The following is a 22,818-nucleotide window of genomic DNA, read 5'->3' as shown; positions in this document are numbered from 1 at the left end:
CCTGCCAAACATTAAAGGCACAGTTAGCTGATGGATCAACTTCTCAATGTTCAAAAAAGGTTGATGGGTTACAGTGGAAGATGGCGGACAATATGTTCAAATCTGATTTTTGTAGCATTCCTCTATGCGGTTGCAATGCTATATTATTGGGAGTTCAATGGCTGGCTCAGGTAAGTCCGATCCTGTGAGCTTTGATTTCAGTCAGCAGATCATTTCAATTAACTGGGCATGCTCGAAGGTGATACTCTCGCAACAACAGTAAGTATAAAATCGGATTTCAAGGTTAATTTGGAGGACAAGTGGTTAAGTACATGAATGCCCAGAATTAACTGTTATAACAGGATAATTAGAAGAATCAACACCTGTACAGGGAACAATTCACATGACCGTCTTATACCGATCATGGAATGGATTCCACCTGTTCATCTCAACCTACATCTCAACCTACACAAGTGCCCTTATTTACAGCGGGTTGAAAAAGACGATATTGTACCAAAACTTCTAGACTTGGGAATTATCAAACACGGTCAATATTCCTTTTCATTCCAGTCCTGTTTGTCAAAAAGAAGAACAATAGTTGGGGCTTATGCGTTGTTACATGACACTTTATACCTTAACTATCAATTAAATCCGGGATTAATCAAATCCAGTTGCTAAAAAGAATCTCATCTTTCTAAATAGATCTTGTGTTCAATTAATCTACTTTCACTATAGACTAGATAAACTTGTCACCTACTACAAATCAGATAAAGATCGTATCATTCATCTTTCACTAACGATCCTGTCATATAATCCTATAGAGACCAGAACTTGTCACTACATCGGTTTCTCAGCATCAATTCTTAACAGAACTTGTATGCATATTATACTACATCCTATAAAAATCTTCTGCCATACTCCTACTAAATATAAGTATTCAAAGGCGCAATTAATTAAATTCTGGAACACAACATCAAACAAGATTCACAAACACAAATTCCAATCATACTTGACAATTTCAATATTTCAAATAATAAACATCATCCTAACAAGAATTAGCAAAGACAATTATAGTAAATCAGCAACAAAAAACAATGATACAATTATTACAAGCCAAACCAGGCAAACAAGCGAGCTAGTTTCGAAAATAGTTACAACAAATCTCATACACACTTAGGGCCTATTTGGATGGGAGGTTGAGAGGGGAAGGGCTAGGTTGGGATGGGTTAGGCGAAGTTGGGATGGGTTGGGTTGGCTTAGGATGAACTCCTACCCTATTTGCATGTGAGGATTGGATTGAGAAGGGTTCAACCCTTACCTCATTTGGATACAAAATTGGGTGCAATGGTTGGCTTCAAGGTTGTCTATCAAGATAAAAAAAGGTTTAACTTTAAAAATGAAATAAGATTTTTAATTTAAAATATTAGAAATCAAAATTTAAAACATTCAAATATAAAGACAATTTTTTAAAAGGGAATTTTAAAATTTGAAATTCGGAAAAACTCTAAACTCTAAAATTATTTACTAATATTTATAAGTTACATCATAAAATTTTCAAGTATTTATATTTAAACTAGAAAAGAAGAATTATTTTTTATAAAATAGTATATTAAGCAAATTAGGCTCACATAAAATTTTTAAACGTGATTAATTAATTAATCAAATAATTACATAATATGTGTAAATTAAAAAACTGAACAATGGGTGGATATAAAAAAAATTAAAGGCAGGCAGTGTACCTTACGATTAATGTACGCGAGTAAAGTAAGTAACAAGAAGGCGCTCAGCTCAGCATTCCCAACACCCCGATTTGGGGTGTTCAAATTCTCTTTCTTTTGTATTAGACTACAACCCTCTTCAACACCTTGCCGATCCTCTCATAACCCAACCCTTCCATCAAAAAAATTTCCCGAACAGGGGTTGACAAATTTGAACCCATCTCATCTCAACCCATCCCTCCCCAACCTCCTCTCCAAACAAACCCTAACCTCGGTTGTGCTGGTATCTCACTATCTTCGACTTTTATATTTACCCGAACCACACAGGCCCAAAATCTGATTATTTTATAGCCCAATCTTGTTATTATATTATATTAGTAGATAACCCGTGCCAAGTACGGGCCGAGATCAAAATATCAATATTAAATAATGATTATAAAATTTATTTTAACTTTTTATTAAAATATATAATAATAAATTTATACGATTATTACAATTTTTCTTTTTAAACTATATGTAGTTTTCATTAACTCATATTTTATTAGAACAACAAACTCAATGTTATTATGTATTTGTTGTTCAAAAAGACACAACTAATATTTTACATCGAAACTTTAGTCGCAACACGATTGATGGATAATTTAATAAAAAATTAAATTAACATTACTAAGTAATTGTATATTAAATTTTTTATTGTCAACTCAATTTGTGTTTTTATATAGGTTTTTATTGCATAATTTTTTCTAATAAAATATTTATTATGTATGTATAAATTTGCGTGCTAAAATAGAATTCTGTATGAATCTAGAAATTACAATCTATATACGATTCTGTTTATATAAAAACAATATAGATATGTGGTATATAAGAATCAAAAAATGGATAAAATATTACATATAGAATAATAAGTCATATATGAATAAAAAAAGAATAAAAATGGTATATTTATAACTATAGTAAGATTTAAAAAGGGGTAAAACCAAAAGTTCGTAAAACCGAAAATGGGTGAAACCAAAGTATCCCTTAAAAGATGGTTTCCTTATTAATTATAATAACATTGTTTAAAAGGTTCCATTTTATTATTTAAATAAAAAATAAAAAGAATTGTATGAAAAATAGAAAAATCGTAATTATAATATAATTCCAATCTATATTTTGTTAAAAAAACAACATAGAACTCTACATGAAAGAGAAATATAGGGGTGAAACCAAAATACGGTGTAACCGTACTAAGATGAAACCAAGTACCCTGTCAAGAAATAATTTAGATTTCTACGAAAATAGAATTGTAATCATATTACAGTTTGAACAATTTTATTATTTTCTACTGGTGAAACCAAAATACAGTTTTTATAATATTCATACCAATTTATTAAAATGAAATTCGACCAACAAATTAAAAAAATTCTAAATTAAAAATTTCCAATTTAAACACATGGCCTATTTACTTGGTCTTGTTTTATATTTCTCGAAACCTACTTAGAGCCAATTTATAAACTTATTTATTTTAAAATATAAATAAAAATAGGATTCAAACCTATGAAAATAATAAAAAATCATGGCTTGTAAAAATTTAAATTCTAAATAATTGCTTTATTCTTGAAAATATTAGGGGCAAGAATAGTAACTTCTTCTGAAGGTTGCTGACCAACCGTAGCAGCCATGTGATCTTTTTGGTAAAAGTAATAGCAGATTCATCTTGATCATCAAAATCAGTATTCAATTGCTTTATAGTTGAGTGTACATGATCCAACTTGTCCATATTAACTCCAGCCTTGTCAACAGCTTGACGAAAATCAAACCAGATAATTGTTAGTTTCAAAGATACCTGCTCCAACTTAAAACAAGCACTGGTTACCAAATCTAAATTTGATGAAGTTCCACTCTCAGCATTTATCATCCAACGATTAAGAACAAGACTTTTAGGGAACTTTGTTACTCCAATTTGTTTCAACCCACAAAATTAAGGTCTACATACAATACCACACATAACAAATTTCTTGCAAGAACACACAGCATGGTTCATACTCACAGAGACCTGGGGAAAAAATTACAAAAATACAGAATAAAAATCACAAATATATGTAGGACAAATCATAAAAAAATCATCTACCAATCACTAAAAGAATACGTGTAAAAAAACAAATAACTACTTAATAAATCATAAAGCAATACAACTGAAGTAAAAATTCATAAAGACATACAATTATATTCTTTGCAATTACATAATATGAAAAAATTATGGAATTGATCATTTGAATAATATATCAAAAGTGCTTGCAAAATTGTTTTAAATAGTAGGCAGGGGGAATAAAAGCAATAATATTTAAAAATAGTACCTTAAAAAGTTTGTCATTGACTTTCACATCCTTGATATCAAAACAAGTAACACCATCAACTTCATTGCTCATACGCTTAATCTGCATATCCACACAAGATGCAAAAATTTCCTCCTGAACTTGGTAAAAAAATAGTACGTATGAATAAACGAGCAACATCATCTTCAATAAACCATGTGGAAAATATAGTAAGCACACTTAACTTTGATTCCTCATCCAATCTAGCAGCCTCATTTCTTTGTCTATCCATAACACTCTCAAATCATAACCAAAACTCAGATAATGTATCTCCTTGTTTGTGAAATTGAGCAAAAAAAGAATTTTCACTTTCAGATCTTGATGTAGTCCTCATTAACCCAAACATTGCTTCATTTCTAAAAAAAGATGGAATCCATGATGCCCGTAAAGCATACAAATCTTCCAGTCACTTATTACTTTCTAAGTTAAATTCCTTGAGAACTGTTTCCCATCCTCTCTCAAACTCCTCAATTTCTATAACAGGTGACCATATGTACATTTTCATCTTTTCCATAAAATCTGTTTCTTTGCATAATCGATTACCAAGCTGCAAAGGTTACATAACAAATAAAATAAGTACATAATATAATGTATTAATATTAGGCTGTTAAAAAAATCATACCTTTACTGGAAATTTTTCCATAATATGCCACATGCATAAACGGTGTTTAGTAGCAACTAAACCATTCACTTCAGAAAAAACATCACGAACAGCTACTTTCATAGCCGGGCATTGATCTGTAACAATGACAACCGGATTTCATCCCATTGCCTTCACTAAATGATCAAAAGCCCAACTATAATCAACAATACTCTCATGTGATAAAAGACAAGCCACAAAAGTCACACATCTATTATGCTTATCCACACCAGTGAAAGGCGCAAAAATCATATTATACATGTTTTTAAAAAAATTATCACAACAAATAATACAATAAAAATCAGAGTATTAGAAACTTGAATGTACAAAAAACAGACGTGCAAAAAAATAATCTACAAAACCATCAGTATATTAAGCACTAAATGAAACATCAAGAATCTTAAATACTTGGAAGTTGAATAGTAAACATTATCAATCATTGCATAAAATACTACATATATTAAAATAGTAAAATTACCTATTAGTATCAAAGGTTGCATCAAATGACACTGTATCGCCATACAACTCAAAGTTCCTCCGACCAATAACATCAGACCAAAATAACTTGTTTAGGTGACCAGAAGAATTAACATCAAAAGCAAAATAGAAGCCTTCAGAAGTCTACTGAATACGTTTGAATTTATCAATAATCATTTGCGCATCATTATCTCCAATGAATAATTTCAGATGCCTACTGAAATTTCAAAAATCTCGCAAGTTCGCACCTACATTTGCATATCCGCCATACATTTCTTTAGCAAAGCTAAAGTACATCTTGCTGGAACCAATATTAACTTTTGCACCATTATAACAAAGATTTTTTCGCTTTGCATCCACATATACTTCAAAATCATCTTCGCTTTGCATCCACATTTCCTAGAAATTGTCCTCCTTTTCTTAATTGCTGGATTTGCATTATCCTTAAGATCATTAAAACCTTCAAAACTACAAACAAAATGCTTCAGCAGAACACGTCCTTCATCATCTGTCTTCTCAGTTGTCTTACGTACAGTAAAACCACCTAATCGACCATAATTCTTGTAAAACTTGTAACCTTTATCCAGAGAATCAAAAATTTGATTGGTAAAGGGTATACTAGTATCACCAACAGAACAAGATATGTAATTCAAACTACCACCGGAAGTTATGCTTACACTACTTTCACTTTCAATTGAAGTCACTTCATTAACAACTTCAGTACCAATATCACTGCTAATCCGAGACGAATCACCACAAGTAGAACCTAAAAACAAACATATTTATAAAAGATAAACATATAAAGAATGTAATTTTTAATAATTCTCACTAACTAATAATAAAAATATTATTAAAATAAACAAATAAAAGATAAGTAACATTACAATATCAAATAAAACCACTAATATTTAAAAAGACGGTCACTAAAATAAACACAAAAAATACAAAATTAGACAAAATTTAAGACTAATCTCTAATACAAAATTAGAACAAAATCTAAACCAGAAATTAAACTATAATTCAAATAATGTAAACACAAACAAACGAAAAATTTGAACACTCTATTAAAATATATAAATTTCACAAATTCATATACAAAAATCTACTAAAACACATAAACCGGATGTAAAACAAAACAAAAAACAAATCTACAACAATAATCCTATATAAAATGTTCATCAGGATAAAGGTCAACAAATGAACAACTAAAACATAATATCAAGAGCAAATTTAAGCTGAAAACGAGATTATTTACCTTGATTGTCTCTAATTTTATTCAACTCAGTTATAATCATCTTCGAGCACTAATCAAGTAACAAAAATCAACGATAACCTGAAAATACTAAAATAGAACAATCAATCAGAGAGAAGTATCAACACATATGAACATATGAGATCAATATTCAATATTCAATCGGAAAACAGATGAGATCGATCGAGAGAGACGAGAATGATTGAAGAGGGAGAACGATTGAAGAGAGAGAGATCAGAGGAGAGATAACTGTCGATGAGAGAGAAAGTAAAAATAGTTATGATATTAAATTCACGTAATCTTTGTCTTTTTATATTTTTTTTAATTAAATTAATTGGATGGCTCAGATTAAAAGCTGAAATAAGGATTGAACAGCTAGGATTGGTTTCTAGTTTTTATTTTAATTTGAGTTTCTATTTGATCATTCCCCCGTATATATATATAGACACGCACGTGAGGTCTTATTTAGTTATAAGCAGTATTATCATTTATTCAGATTTTAGGTTACATATAATTTGAGAGAGATTTTGGATATTAATTGGCGTTACTTACCAATTTCCTTAAACTAATTACTAGGATCAATTCTATGGTGGAAAAACGACAGATGCCAAGAATAAAGGCAGTAATTGGGGATTTGGTTCGTAGAAAGTCCATTCCTTTTACCAATTATCAAGTCTCAGTCTCAGATACCGGAGAAGAGTGTTGATTTATTTTACCCAGCAAAATAATAGGCCACCAGCACAGAAAAAATGGTCCGTGCCTCCTTGACATCTTCAATACATTTATAGAAAAAAGTTAATAAAAAGGAAAACATATAGAAAATTTTAATGTACACGATTCGTCTACATGACAAATGACAATCATCCAAAAACAGATAGGCTTCGTCCAAAAACAGCTGTGTTCATAACAAGAAGCTTTGACATTTGGTAAATACTAGTAGCATCTCAATGCCTCGTAACCGGCCATCTAAAATTATCATTTTTCAATACTATCATTCTATCATCAGTTCTCTATCAATTTATAGCTTGTAGGTATTTTAACAAATAAAATTACAATAACTCATTCGAAAGTAAGATTCCAAGAAAATTTCATACACAAAGTTTTAATCAAGTGTATGTAAGCAACTTGGTCTTGGTCGTAGAGTTGACTCCTTGCAGCTCCTACCAGGAACGTGCATCAATCTTTCTGTGTTTGCTAGCCTGTTATGTAGTACAACAAGTTCCAACTATCATCACAACTTCATTACAACTTGTATCATGACTAACAACAACATTCCTAAATTACTTTTCATGCTCATACTATCATTACCCTCATTTTTTGCACTTCCAGATCTCCCATCTTTACCTCATTTCTTCCCAAACATTTCCTCCATTCCGCATTCCAACATTACAGCTGCATGGGATTCCTTCCAGAAGCTCGCCGGATGTCATTCCGGCGACAAAAAACCCGGTCTGGCCAAACTCAAACAATATTTTCAAAATTTCGGATACTTAAATAAATCTGATATTACTGATGATTTCGATAATGCACTTGAATCCGCTCTGAAAACCTACCAACTTAACTTTAATCTCAACTCCACTGGCGAACTCGACGACTTTACATTGAAACAAATTCTCCAACCTAGATGCGGTGTAGCTGATATAGTTAATGGTACTACTACGATGAACTCCGGTAAGCCTCAGGCCAACTCTCCGGCACCTTCTCCGGGAAAATCTCATGTAACAACTAAAATTCACTTAGGCGTCGTTGCGCATTACTCGTTTTTCCCCGGATCACCTCGCTGGGCATCGAAAAATAATGAGCTAACCTACGCATTTTTACCGCAAAATCAGCTCGATAATTCAGTTAAGGCCGTGTTTGCTACTGCATTTGATCGTTGGTCAGAAGTAACGCCGTTAACATTTATTGAAACACCGTCATTTAATAAAGCTGATATTAAGATAGGTTTCTTTAGCCGTGATCATGGTGATGGAGAGCCATTTGACGGCATTTTAGGTACATTAGGGCACGCGTTTTCTCCGCCGAGTGGGCATTTGCATTTGGACGGCGACGAGAATTGGGTGATTAACGGCGAGATTCTCCGGTCGGCGGCAGAAGATGCTGTGGATCTTGAGTCTGTGGTTGTGCATGAGATTGGACATTTGTTAGGGTTAGGTCATTCTTCAGTTGAAAATGCGATTATGTTTCCGTCAATATCGTCGGGGATCCGGCGAGTTGAACTCGCCGGCGATGATATAGAAGGGATTCAGGCGTTATATGGATCGGGTCCGGATTATAACGGGTCACCAAATCCGACCCTACAGGAGAGGGACACTAATAAGGGCATGGTCGATAGGCCATTTTTGATGAGATGGTTAGGGTTGGGCTTTGCAGTTGTATTATTTGTTTTGTAAATTGATTATCATCACACTATTCCATATTGATTTTTATTTTATACATTTTTATTATCTTAATTTTGTATAAATGAAGTATATTCGGCATTATTTGAAGACAGATAATTATGTGCATAACAGAGAGCAGAAGTCAAATATGCTCTTAAAGAAGTTTTTAAAGGCCAATTGGCATGAGAGTAGTAATTTCTTTTATAAGGCCTCCGCAAAAGCAAAGCATAGCCGACACAACATTTCTCTGTATCCCCCCCAATGAACAAAAGTCAGCAAATGTTGAACCTGGAATTTAAAATTGTCAAAATTAATAATACTAATAAATTAACCCACCGCGTGCACGAGAAAGCATTCAGTTTTTGAATAAAAAATGGAACAGAAAATGTGTGTTTCGGATTTTAAAATTAAAAAATGTAATTGCAATCGTAACCGAATCATTATTATTTTGATTTTAGTTTTTCAATCTCTCGGTTTGGTTTATATCATTTCAAAACATCTTTTATTTAAAAAAAATATTAAAATTATCTATGAATCTCAGGGATTTTGAATTTTAACTGAGATTATGTATGGTGTGCATGAAATTTGAATTTTAGGGATTTTATTTTTGCCTGTTAGAGAAATGTTTAGATGATGTGATGTAATTTAGCAAGAGATGGGCTTAAAAGTGGGCTTTAAAAAAGGGTTTCAACTACTTTGGAAGCCCAGGTGTGCGGCGGCGTTGGCAAAAATATAGATACAAATAAATATAAAACTAGTCATTACTAAAGTCATGGTCCAGGGGACCTGCCGGGTGGCAACTAGCCAACTTGAACTGCTTTCAGCAATCAAACTTTATATAAGTGTACCCTAATGAATGTACTACTCCCATCTAATTGTTTTGTTTGTATCAGAAAACAGGACCATGGTCCATACTCCATGGTCAAGTTTTAGGGAGATGGACAGAGATGTTTTAACGCGTAAACCAAACGCCACCTAAAATATGCCCCTAGAATTAGATACACTGGTTATGACTTTTATCCTGAATGTAGTTAATTAATTCTAGGCAAGGAGATTGAGGATGGGGTATCGGGGACACTCCCCCTCATAATAATAATACTAAAAAATTACCGCATCAATTTTCTTGAAAAAATGTAACTGTCCCCTTCAAATTTTGAAAATACAGGGGGTGTGATTATAAAAATCATAAGTTTAGATATCTTATAATTTTGTTTTTGCAAATATAAGATGGTGATTTGTAAATTGTCATCAGATATTTATAAAATCAAGAAGATACAGCGCGCAGGTGTTGACTATCAGATACAAACATACAAATTACATCTTTCTAGGTTATATGTGGTCTGAAGAGTTAAATTTTTCTGATCTACTTCTCTGACTATGTGCTTAAATATTAGGTAATTGAGTTTCTCTAACCTTTGTTTTGATTTATATTATTAACTTACTGTATATCCATATCATTAATACTTGTATCGGTACATGATTTAGATTGTTGACACAGTGAAGAAGGTAAAGAAAATGGGGGGAAAGCATCTCATATTATCCTCCATAATTTCTTTTGTTGAACAAGTATGTATCGATATTTCAAAAAACTTATTGTATCTCCTCCATCTACAATATCTTAGCCAATAATAAACGAGCCTGAACCAATTGAAACAATCCCTCAATTTTCTCAGATTAATTTAAATGCTGAAAGTGAAGTAGATGAACTTGAAGCAGATCCTGGTGTGCGGAAAAATATTAACATTGTTGCTCTTAATAATAAAGAACGAGATAGAATTCGAAGAGCATTTTTGCTAAAAGGGCCGTTTCAACCAAAAAATCATGACTTTCCCTTGACACCGTTTGGTAACAAAAATAGGAGATTTAATGTTTCATGGTTTGAAGACCATCCTACTTGGTTAGAGTATAGTATTAAAAAGGATGTTATTTTCTGGTTTGTCTTGTTATCTATTTAAAGATAAGTGTGGTTCATAAAATAATGACTCATTTGTTATTGACGGGTACAAAAATTGGAAGAAACCAGGAAGATTTGCTAGATATATTGGAGAACATAATAGCATTCATCAAAATTGTCAAAGAGCTTGTGATTTGTTGATGAACTGTAAGCAACACATTAACATTGCTCTTTCGCACCAATCTGACAAAGTCAAGAATGATTATCATGTTCAACTAATTGTTGCAATTGATTGTATAAGGTTTCTTTTACTTCAAGGATTAGCTTTCCGGGGGCATGACGAGTCAAAGGAATCAAAGACCAGAGGAAATTTTCTGCAACTTTTGAATTCTCTCACTTGTCATAATGCTATCATAGAATCAGTTTTCAAAAATGCTGTTGATAATAATATACTCACGGCACCATCAATTCAGAAAGACATCACAAATGCTTGTAGCATTTTGAAGTCAAGAGTCATTGTTTCAGAACTTGAGAAAGAACCTTTTGATATTTTAGTTGACGAGGACCGTGATGTGTCATGTAAAGAACAAATGGCAGTTGTTTTGCGTTATGTTAATAAACAAGGATGTGTAGTTGAGCGATTAATTGGGCTTGTTCATGTCAGTGACACAACTGCTATATCTGGCAGAAAATACATTAGCTCATTTTGTGCACTGTTTTTCTCATCAACTTCAGTTGACACTTGTAAGTGTTGCTAGAACTCATAAGAAAATTGCTTCACTTTTCATAAATATTGCTACTTTGACTAATGTTGTTGGAGGCTCGTGCAAGCGCAACGATATGTTGAGAGAGAAACGATTTAAAAAGGTCATTGAACATATTCAAAATAATGAAGTTGCTACTGGACGGGGGCTGAATCAGGAAATAACATTACCAAGAGTCGGCGACACACGCTGGGGCTCGCATTACGGAGTTGTATTAAATCTACTTGTCGTATTTACTTCAGTGGTTAAAGTACTAGAAATTATTGAAAATGAAGGTAGATTATCGGATCAAAGGGCTAAAGCAAGCGACCTTTTAGTTATTATTCAGCGTTTTGAATTTGTCTTCTTATTGCATCTCATTAGGAATGTATCAGGAATTACTAACGAGTTATCGCAAGCATTGCGGAGAAAAGATCAAGATCTGGTAAATTCTATGGATCTCGTTAATTCATGTAAATAAAGATTTCAATAGAGAGATAATGGTTGGGGTCCTTACTTGAGCAAACATGTGATTTTTGTGTTAAGAATTCAATTATCATCTCAAAAATGGAAGATGTGTTTGTAGTTCCAGGAAGATCCAGGTGTGGAGCATAGGAATTAACAAACCTTCACTATTTTCAAAATGGTTACGATCAAATGGGGGAGCTAAATAATAGATTTAATGAGGTTAACACATAGTTGCTTTTGTGTATGGCATGCCTTAATCCGGTAAATTCTTTTGCTTCATTTGATAAGAAAAAGTTAACTCGGTTGGCAGATTTTTATCCTTCTGACTTTTCAGCGCATCAACTTTTGCTACTTGATAATCAACTTGAAAACTATATTACGGATGTGAATGGCCATTCGGAATTTTCTGAAATGAAAGGTATTAGTGATCTTGAAAGAATGGTTGAGACGAAGAAAGATGTTGTATACCCCTTGGTATATTATTTGTTAAAACTATCATTGGTTCTTCCTGTTGCAACTGCCACAGTTGAAAGAGTATTTTCTGCCATGAAGATAATTAAAAGTAAACTTCGCAACCAGATGGGAGATGAATGGATGAATGATTGTCTAATTAACTATATTGAAAAGGAATTGTTTGAGACTATACCAATAGAAGATATAGTCGAACAATTTCAAAAAATAAAACCCAGGAGGATCTCTCTGTAGATGGTTCAGGTTTTGACTCTCTATAACTTTTGTTAAAGGTTATTAACATAGTCTCTGTATTTGTAATCTTGTGATGCTAAAGCTATATATATTTTGAATCTATTTTGTTGAATTTCTACTTCTTTTTTATAATTGCTTGTCATTATAATAAGTTTTTGAGCTGAATATTTTTTACACTAATTTATATGTTCCCTATAAATTAAATTTTAGATCCGCCCCTGATTTTAGGGCTTAGTTTGTTTGGTCACGAGTGTTGTTACCAATATAGATGTTAATGATAATATGTTCATTGCATTGATGAACTTTGAAAAGAACTGGATCAGCTATAAGAAATTAATAAAAAAACAAATTGTTAAATTAAACTTGTACTGCGTTTAGCAACAAGCTAGTCAACTACCTGGCATGCTCCTGGAGTCCGGGGTGTCAAAGTTAAATGCTCAAGAATTCTTTGACACCAACTGGTTATCATTGTGAAATGTGAGGAGGTTGGAAACTGGGAGCCTCCTTCCTCCTCCATGGAAGCTTCACTCAAGAGCAACACAAATATTTAACATAATAATATATCATTTTCAGCTTTTTCTTTTTGTTTCACAGCTGGTTTTGAAGATAAATGGGACCATTGCATCATCTTTTATTCTGTTTTACATCTTATCGACACCCCCACCCAGTTGCACCCTTCAACTTGGCTACCAAATCCAAAATTTTAAAGTAATATAAAAACATATCTTAACATGATATTTTGTCAAGTTTATCCTCAATATCCTGATCGTGGGGGGTGCCTTTACGTATTTCTCCAGCTTCTTAAATTCTTTTAACTTCATACTCTTCGATAACTTCCAAGTCGTTTCGAGATTTTTTGTTAAAGTAAGATTCACAAACTACATTAATATGATTAGTACATTTTGATACAATTGCAGTCCACATCTGTGGCAGGCAATGCTAGAAAATTGGTAGATGATAGTAAAAATATATTCTAAAGTATCATGTCAAAATAATATCAGTAATAATATCATTTCATAATATCACATTACCATTCACATTAATGGGTAACAATTTTTGTCAAACAATCAAGTAAGTCCGGCAATACTAATCGAACTAAAGTTACATCAAAAGATCTCTTTCCAATATGATGCAATAGCAGTCAAAATAATTCATACTACGTTAAAGTTAATATCTTCTTACAATCTTATAATATTAACATTCCTTCTCAATCTTATGATAAGTTTCTAAATGAATGAGGGTAAAAGGATGTGAGCTCCAAATCTCTTACTAAAACGAGTTCTAGTATCATGTAAGTAATTAGTTACATTAAAATTATAATGAAAGTGGAAGAATTTGAACTGAGTCTTTCAATAAATCAAATTTAATATCATATTAAGTATTTAATCGCACTAAAATCTTATTAAGTAATAGTAGATTTGAGTGTAAGTTTCGGAACCTACCAGATTACACATGGTGATTGTCATTGTACCGGAGGGGAGACCCATTGATGGGCAACAACCTAATGTATACTACTTGCAGTTGCATGCACCGAATCTGGTTAAAAACAATAACTTCCAAAAACTAAGGTTCAAAAAAAAGGGTACACAGAAGTACAGTGGATGTCAGGCTGTGATAAATAAATCTTATCCTTTGTTTCTTTTCCGCCATCCAATTATCCTTTGTTTCTTTTCCGCCATCCAATTATCAAATCTACACCACTTGAACTTTATTTCCGAACTCAACCTAGTAACTATACAGCGGTGTAACTCATAATGACAACTCTTCATTGTAATACCATTCATTTGGGTTCCTTTTTTTGAGGGTAATCCCGGGAACAGATACAAGTTGCAAGCCCCCTCTTTTTCCACCTAAATTCCATTTCTCAAATTCAACGGTCTACGTTTTCATGTTTTTATTAATAATCATTTGATTAAAGAAATCAAATGGCTCACCCTTTATTTTCTAAAACTTTTATTTCTTTTCCAGCTAAGATGATGACTTTCTAGTTCCTTCCCATACTACTCTCCTATATATATACAAGCACAAACCACATAATCTGCAACCTCATCAAACACTTTTGAAAAAATTCTCTACTCTTCAAATGGGCATTCATCCTTTTCCTTTGCCATCTCATGCTTATGATCAAGACTCTAATGATCTTAGCTCAGATTTATCAATGAACTCATCTATTTCATCTCAACCAAGTTTACCTTTAGTCCCATCTCTAAACAAACAACTTTCCCAAGAACAATTAAACATCCACCACCTCTGCATATCCACCTTAAAGGGTCACTCTTCATATGTTTTTTCTCTTAGTCTTGCTGGAAAACACCTGTATAGTGGCTCTTCCGATAGCGAATTACGGGTATGGAGCCGAACGCCATCAGATCACTATAATTCTAATGAAAACATAGTGTCCTCGTGCAAGAGTGCAGTTAAGTGCATAGTTGTGTTGGGTGATAAACTATTTAGTGCTCACCAAGATCACAAAATTCGAGTGTGGAAAATCGGAAGCACAACACAAAGCCAGCCTTATAAATGCATATCTACATTACCTACACTTAATGACCGTGTCACAAGACTCTTTTTAGCAAAGAATTACGTTGAAGTGCGGAGGCACAAGAAGTGCACTTGGGTGCATCATGTTGACACCGTATCAGCTCTGGCCTTATCGAAGGATGGGTCATTTTTATACTCCGCTTCATGGGACCGAACATTTAAAATATGGAGAACATCAGATTTCAAGTGTTTAGAGTCTGTTTGGAATGCTCACGACGATGCTATCAATGCTATTGTAGCGTCTAGCGATGGATTTATATACACTTGTTCCGCTGACAGAAAAATCAAAGTGTGGGGCAAGAAAGAAGGAGATAATAAACACACTTTAGTTGACACCTTGGAGGAACATAAGTCAGCAGTGAATGCTTTAGCTCTTAGCAGTGATGGCACTGTTTTATATTCTGGCGCATGTGATCGGTCTATAATTGTGTGGGAGAAAACAGTTGGCAGTGGACATATGGCTGTGGCCGGGGCACTTAGAGGCCACACCAAGGCGATTTTGTGCCTGGCGGTTGTTTCGGATTTAGTGTGCAGTGGATCAGCTGATAAAACAGTTAGAATTTGGAGGAGAGGAAATGATCAAAGCTACTCTTGTTTGGCAGTGCTGGAAGGCCACAGAGGACCAGTTAAGTGTTTAACTGCAGCTATAGATAATTCTAACGCTGACAATAATATATCGCCGATCGGTACCCCTTACTTGATCTACAGTGGCAGTTTGGATTGTGATGTTAAGGTCTGGCAAATATGGGTTCCTTTTGTATAGTTTCTTAAGGTTTTTGCACAGGAACTGCATGATTAATGAAATGTTACTTTTTGTTCTTCAATGACAAGTGTTTTATATATTTGTTTTAGTGTTTGATAAAGATTGTATCTTCAAAGTCTACACAAATTTGGTAAAAACTCACTCACTTATGATCAGTTTTTCAATGACGTCTTTGATTAATAAATTTCAGAGGGTTTGAATAGACTTCTCCTTGATTATCAGGCATCCAAAGATTAGAATTTGAAAATATTGGGTGTAGTCCACTGTCATGATGATGGAAATGAAAAAGTCTATTGTTTTAGATAAGTTTCCGTCATTTTTGATCATCCTCGATAAGGGTTTCATATATATATATATATATATATTCATATTTATAAAAATTGCATTTTTTTCCAATTTCATGACAAAGACCTAATAAAAATGTTAGTTCTCAACGGACTGTCTTCTTATTTTAAAGAGAGCGCAACGGCCGTAGATGTTGGAGAGAATGAGAAGACACTAGCCTTCTGCCTTGGTTGCATTGAAATTTGATAGATATATCATATATTTTCTCAATTATTCGATTGCTTGTTAGTCTCCACTCTCCAGTACAATGTGAATTGATGACAAAAGTACATAATGTAATCTGTATAATAAAAGGTGAGATGGGGATTAGGGTCTCTGTAGACTGCACTTTGATCCTCTTCCATCCTTTTCTTTCACTTCTTTTAAGTGTATACTAACTCTTAAAGACCAAGAGGCTGTATATTCTATCAACAGACTGCAAAAGATTCATGCATCACCTTAAACTTAATTCCGTTAAAAAGGTTAATTTGAACTCGTGAACTAACGGACAACAAGCAGACAAACACTTGATAAACACTACAAAAACGACCTTCAACATCATAAGTTCATTTTTAAGTTAGCAGGAGACAAATGTATTGCTAATAGTTCAGACTTCAGGTTACCAAATTTTAGTTGGTAACATCATTTTTTCACTTCTTTAAAGTGTATAGTTAGTCCCTAAAGACCAAGAGGCTGTATATTCTATCCACCGACTGCAAACAACTCATGCATCCCCACTTTTCATCTAAAAGAGGTTGATTCAAACTCCTGACCTAGCGGACAACAAGTAGATGCAAACTTGATAATCGCCTCAAGAACGACCTTCAACATCAGACCTTCGCTTTCTAAGTTAGCAGGAACACAAATATATTGCTATTGGCTAGTAGCTTAGGTTGCTATTTTTTTGTTGAAAACATCGACTCTATAATTTTGTCATTGTGTTAAGACTAAAGTTAGAAAATCATTCGATCACCTATGAAGAAAACGCGGGTAGGGACAATAACCATACTTCATTTGCATTACTGAAAATCATAATTACTATAGAATTGGAACCAGATAACTACCTCAGACCATTTAAGTGATGTATCCCTGCCAACTTAGCTATCACGATTAGTAAAATTAGAAAACGATTTGATAAAATAGCCACAGCGACGCAGCCTGCAGGTAACTAGCACTTTTTAATCTAGTTCATCACATCAGCTACTAAAATATTGTCGAATGTTACAATCTACTTATGTAAATTACTATTTGCAAGTTAATTTGCAACATCACTAATGGTGACAGACTTAAATAAGCTGATCCACTAGGTGTCTGTCTCTATTGAAAAATATGATAAGAACTTAATCTAATGCTGGAGTACTGCTAATACGCCTTATTCAACACAGACTAATATAATGAACTGCAAATAGAAACAGCGTGATCATGAAAAGTGTAAATATTTAAAGGAACAACCAAAACCAATTCACATATAAACTAGGACCAGTACTGATGGGAACATTATGTAAATATAAGATCAAAAAGTTTGTTGACTGTCATATTAAAGTTAAAAAATCAACATTAAAATCAAATTAACAGTTCAAACATATTGGGTAATTTGAATGAAACTCCTGATATCCACTTAGCACTTACCTCAAGTCAACGTGATTTACCGCGGTACATTTGACTCACGCTCATTCTCCTGTCAAGACATGAACCAGACCATGTTTTCGAATCTTAGGTCTTAGCTATCGACACGAAGACATTAAAATTATTGTTTCCCAAATTTTATTTTCCATTTTTCTGGAGATAAAACCTTAATTGTGAAATATTAAATTATAGATTAGCCAAGCATCGTCATTTTATACCTAAATAAAACCATACTCTCGACTAATGAGTAATCATCAGAACACAAGTCTATAAAATATAGATCGAGTAGAAGAGATTGGATCACAAAACTCAACCAAGGTCCAGTATTAAAAAGTTACAATAATTTGAGCCTACATGATATTGGATACAAACAGTAGCCCAATATATTGAAAGATTTTTATATGCATTTTTTGATATCAAAAAGAAATTTTCTAAAAATAAAATAAACTCCGCGCAAGCAATAACCAATCACCATGTCACATTGCCATTAATTAATAGTTATAATACTTACTACAAAACTAGGTGAAATAAATTATTCTTTGAATACAATATATCCAGTTTGTTAAGATATTAGGTTGCATGGTAAATTCGATATAATAAATTTAAACGCTTAAATATTTTGCAATATTATTATTTTGCATATTATAAAATTGTGTGCGCCAGCCAACTGAGATGACCCTTTTTTTTGACGAAATGCAAATTCACCTCGACTGAATCATCCAAAATAAACTTCTTGACCTTAACCGGAACAGATCTCCGGTCAAAATCACGATCAGGATACATATGGGACACTTGAGCAAGTTCATGTGCCGGCATATTCGCAGATCGCTTTATAAAATATAACTCTAAGCTATTTAACTCACTAATCATACTCCTGCAGTCTTCGATTATTTTTCAAAACCTTGATCGCATAGGTGTCAAGCTTCGAATCATCTACACTACCAGAAGACAGTCTGATTCAATGATGATGGAGTTCCACGTCGTCTCCTTAATCCAACCCAACGACTCCTTGACAGCAATAGCCTCCACCATAGAAGGGTTCATCACTTCTGCAAAACATCGCGTTCTAGCCCCCAGCATACCACCTGCATGATCTCGGGCAATAATACCAATTCCATTAGCACCCTGTTCAGTAAAAAATGTTGCATCCATTGTGATCTTCACAACATCTTGTCGAGGTCTTGCCCAGTACATAGCACCATCCCCTGTTAGCATAGGCTGGATTGGTACCTTGAAATTCCTATTCTGAGCCTCTTTCCACTGTGATAGAAACTCCCAAACTTTAACAACGATTCTCACTGGTGTCCATCTCTTTCTATTACATACAAGATCATTCCTGGCACGCCATATCGACCAACACAATGTGATAATCTTAGATTTCTTTGTAATCGACTGACCAGCCACATAACTCTCCATCCAATGAGCAAAGCCCATGCTCGTTTGTTTGTCATTGTTTGGACTGAAAATGTTCCAACAACCAGCTGCCACTTTACACTAGACTAAAGCTTGGTAAATTGATTCCACCCCATTATCACAAACTGGGCAAGAACTATCAATTTGAACATGTTTCAGTCTAAGTTGAGATTTAGTCGGAAGGCAAGCTATTGCAGCTCTCCAGATTAAATTGAGCACCTTTGGAGGGGTTTTGATACTCCAAATAGTTTTCCAGAATTTAGTATTGGCATTATTATTCCATTCTCCTTTTTGAGACTGTAGAAGCTTGTATGCACTTCTAACTGAATAGTTGCCCAACTGCTCTAGCTTCCAGTAGAGAGTGTCCTTTTCTAAATCTTGCTCAATTCTAGTGTTGATGATGTAATATTGATCTCTGTCATTAAAGATATCCCTTATAACCTCCAGGTCCCATTCTTTAGTGTCTGTTTGCAATAGCGAATTCACATTTTCGTTCTCAATTGACAGAGATTCAGTAGTAATGCAGGGATTATCCAAGTCCCTGAGCCATGACTGATTCATAATATTGATATCCTTCCCTGTTCCTATTCGCCAACAAGAACCAGCAGAAATTAAATATTTTTCCTCGAGGATGCTTCTTCAAATAAAACTTGAACTACCCCCAACTTTGCATTCATAAAATCTTCATGTGCATAGTATTTGGATTTGTACACACGAGCAACCAGACTATTCAGGTTTGTGATCAATCTCCAACATTGTTTGCCCAGCATAACCATATTAAAGTCTTGTAAATTTTTAAAGCCCAAGCCTCCTACATGTTTGTGTTTGGACATATTATCCCAAGATATCCATCCTATACAAGATTTGTTCTTGTTAGAGGATCTCCAAAAAAACTTCGACAATTTCCGTTCTACTTCTCTGATCAACTCAAGAAGAAGCAAGAAAACAACCATTACAAAAGTTGGCAGTGATTGTGCCACCGTTTTGATTAGCAGCTCTTTTGAAGGTTTGAAGATATTTTTCTCGTTCCAACTCTTAATGTTAGCTTTCACTTTCTCCTTTTGGTACCCCAGAACCACATATTTATTTCTTCCCAAAATATATGGCAGACCCAAGTACTTGGTGAACTCATCTGCTTGTTAAACTTGTAACTCCTGCAAAATCAAGTCCCTGTTATAGTCAATGACGTTGGCACTGAAGAAAACAGAGGATTTATTCTTGTTGATTCTCTGACTCGAGGCATTCTCATAACTAGCTAGTAACTCCATAACTTTAAAATCCTGGTAAACCTCAGCCTTGCAAAATAAGTAGCTATCGTTTGCGAATAACATATGGCTAATCGTAGGTGCTCTCCTGCAGATTTTTACTCCTTGTAACCAATTCTTCATTTTATACTACCTAATCAATGATGATAGCCCTTTAGCACGAATAATAAGAGATAAGGAGACAATGGATCTTCTTGTCTCAACCCCCGACTAGGCTTAATATGACCTATCTCGTAAATACCATGATTGATAGTATATTCTACTGAAGATACGCATTGCATAATCAAATATGTCCACCAACTACTAAATCCCATTTTCAGCATGATTTTTTGTAAGAATTTGCACTAAATACGGTCATAAGCTTTGGATATATCCAAATTTAAAGACATAAAATCATTTTTTCCAAGCTTTTTACGTTTCAAATAATTCATGATCTCAAAGAAGACCATTATATTATCACAGATAAGACGGCCCGGCAAGAATGCACTTTGGGAATCTGAGATTACCACCTCCAACACTTTCTTCAATCGATTGGCAAGAACCTTTGTGATTATTTTCATCACCACGTTATACAATGCAATAGGCCTCAACTCTGTCAGCAAGGTTGTGTTCTTCTTTTTAGGAATAAGAACAATGTCAGTTGCGTTCATTTTCTCTATTATTTCACCAGTTGAAAAGAAATCACGCACTAATTGAATCACTTCATTTCTCATCACTGACCAGTGTTTTTGAAAAAAGGCCAGGGTCATGCCATCAGGCCCCGGTGCTTTGTTCGGGTGTATGCTAAAAATAGCTTGCTTGACTTCATCATCAGTCACTGGTTCTAAAAGAATAGTATTATGCACTGTTGTGATGTTGGTCGATACAAAATTTACCACTTAATCTCCTTGATTCAGACCTTCCGTAAATAGTTGTTGATAGTAATCTTTAATTAATTCTTGTAACCCTCCATCCCAGCTAATCCATTCTCCATTATCGTTTTTTAGCCTCTGGATATGATTTGCTCACCCTCTCCTGTTACAAGATGTATGAAAGTGCTTGGTATTTTTCTCCCTTGCTTGTAACCACAATTGTTTCGATCTCTGTCTCCAAAAAACCTCTTTTTGATCTAGCACTAAGAATAACTGCTTTTTGTAGCCTCATACTCTTCTAAAGATTGAGTATCTCTCTTATTTCTCAACACTTTAAGCTTGCCTTTGCAATCCTTGATGCGCTTCTGAAAACACCCTGTAATTTCAAGACCCCATACCTGTAGACTTTTAGCATAATTACTCAGCTTATGCATAACATTATGAGTAACTTGGTCTTCCCAACAGTCCTTAACAATTTGAAAACATGCAGGTTCCAGGAGCCACGAATTCTCGAAATGAAATTTGTTTTTTACCCCTTTATGCTGTGATTCTGGAACTAATAACAAGGGACTATAATCAGATGGTGACCTCTTAAGGTTATAGACTTTCGCTGTTGGAAATAGCTCTAACCATTGTGCATTGGCTAGAACTCTGTCTAACCTTATTTCAATCCAATGATCTGTGTTCCTTCCCCTTTCCCAAGCATACTGGTGACCCAAAATGTCCATATCACATAGGCCTGTGTCATGCAGACAATCATTAAAGCCATTGATTAGGTTGTTAGGATACAGAGTGCCTCCCTTCTTATCCTGTTGAGAAGTAATATTATTAAGTGTTAGGAATATGTTGTGAACTTGATGATAAGTTGAACACAATACCTTAGTAGATTTAACTTAGTATTTTTGTAGCTCTCGACAGATGTTCTACAATAGTCCTGATGGATGAATTTTATAGTCCCGACGGATGACCATTGAACATCCATCGAGAGTGTAGGTTATCTAATAATAAGTCTTATAGCACATGTCTGCAAACAATAATATATTAGTTGAGTAGATGTTGTATGATTCTTTAAGTCATATAGACTACTAGATTGATATGTAGAATAGGGTGGCTAATTGTAAATATAAGATGTCTTGTAATTCTGTATAAATGAAATAGAGTCAAGTGGCAGAAAGGCTCCCGACAGATGATCAACAAAGGCTCCCGATAGATGATATACAAGGAATCTGACGGATGACCAACATAGTCCTGACAGGTGATCATATTCAAAAGAGCAGTTGACATTGACAACACAGTTACATGCGTCGGGTGTTTGCAAATGGAATGTTGCAGCTTAATTGCAGGATTTAGAGAACAAAGAAGCATTACCATTTCCATGCAATTATGAAGATATTCAAAGATGCTGGATAGTGTAATGAAGC

At 34.0% G+C, this 22,818-nt stretch overlaps 4 protein-coding genes across 4 annotated transcripts; 3 read left to right on the top strand and 1 right to left on the bottom strand.

Moving 5' to 3' along the window:
- Window positions 1–7,539: 7,539 nt before the first annotated feature.
- On the top strand, window positions 7,540–8,876 carry LOC141702725 (metalloendoproteinase 5-MMP-like). The gene has a single exon (XM_074506352.1). It carries the CDS (start codon window positions 7,680–7,682, stop codon window positions 8,814–8,816), a length of 1,137 nt encoding a protein of 378 aa, XP_074362453.1. The 5' UTR covers window positions 7,540–7,679; the 3' UTR covers window positions 8,817–8,876.
- Window positions 8,877–10,319: 1,443 nt separating this feature from the next.
- On the top strand, window positions 10,320–13,088 carry LOC141702716 (uncharacterized). Its single transcript, XM_074506344.1, has 6 exons — window positions 10,320–10,370; window positions 10,478–10,737; window positions 11,000–11,357; window positions 11,434–11,914; window positions 12,244–12,383; window positions 12,993–13,088. Exons 1-6 carry the CDS (start codon window positions 10,320–10,322, stop codon window positions 13,086–13,088), a joined length of 1,386 nt encoding a protein of 461 aa, XP_074362445.1.
- A 1,553-nt stretch (window positions 13,089–14,641) lies between these two features.
- Window positions 14,642–15,979, top strand: LOC141702722 (protein JINGUBANG-like). Its single transcript, XM_074506350.1, has one exon. It carries the CDS (start codon window positions 14,698–14,700, stop codon window positions 15,916–15,918), a length of 1,221 nt encoding a protein of 406 aa, XP_074362451.1. The 5' UTR covers window positions 14,642–14,697; the 3' UTR covers window positions 15,919–15,979.
- A 5,681-nt stretch (window positions 15,980–21,660) lies between these two features.
- LOC141702724 (uncharacterized) lies at window positions 21,661–22,125 on the bottom strand. Its single transcript, XM_074506351.1, has one exon. The coding sequence runs from the start codon at window positions 22,123–22,125 to the stop codon at window positions 21,661–21,663; it is 465 nt and encodes a 154-aa protein (XP_074362452.1).
- Window positions 22,126–22,818: the final 693 nt, after the last annotated feature.

Source organism: Apium graveolens, unplaced genomic scaffold, assembly GCF_009905375.1.
Source record: "Apium graveolens cultivar Ventura unplaced genomic scaffold, ASM990537v1 ctg558, whole genome shotgun sequence".
Classification (NCBI taxonomy): domain Eukaryota; kingdom Viridiplantae; phylum Streptophyta; class Magnoliopsida; order Apiales; family Apiaceae; genus Apium; species Apium graveolens.
Note: the sequence above shows the minus strand (reverse complement) of the source record. Positions and strands in the feature narration are given on the sequence as shown.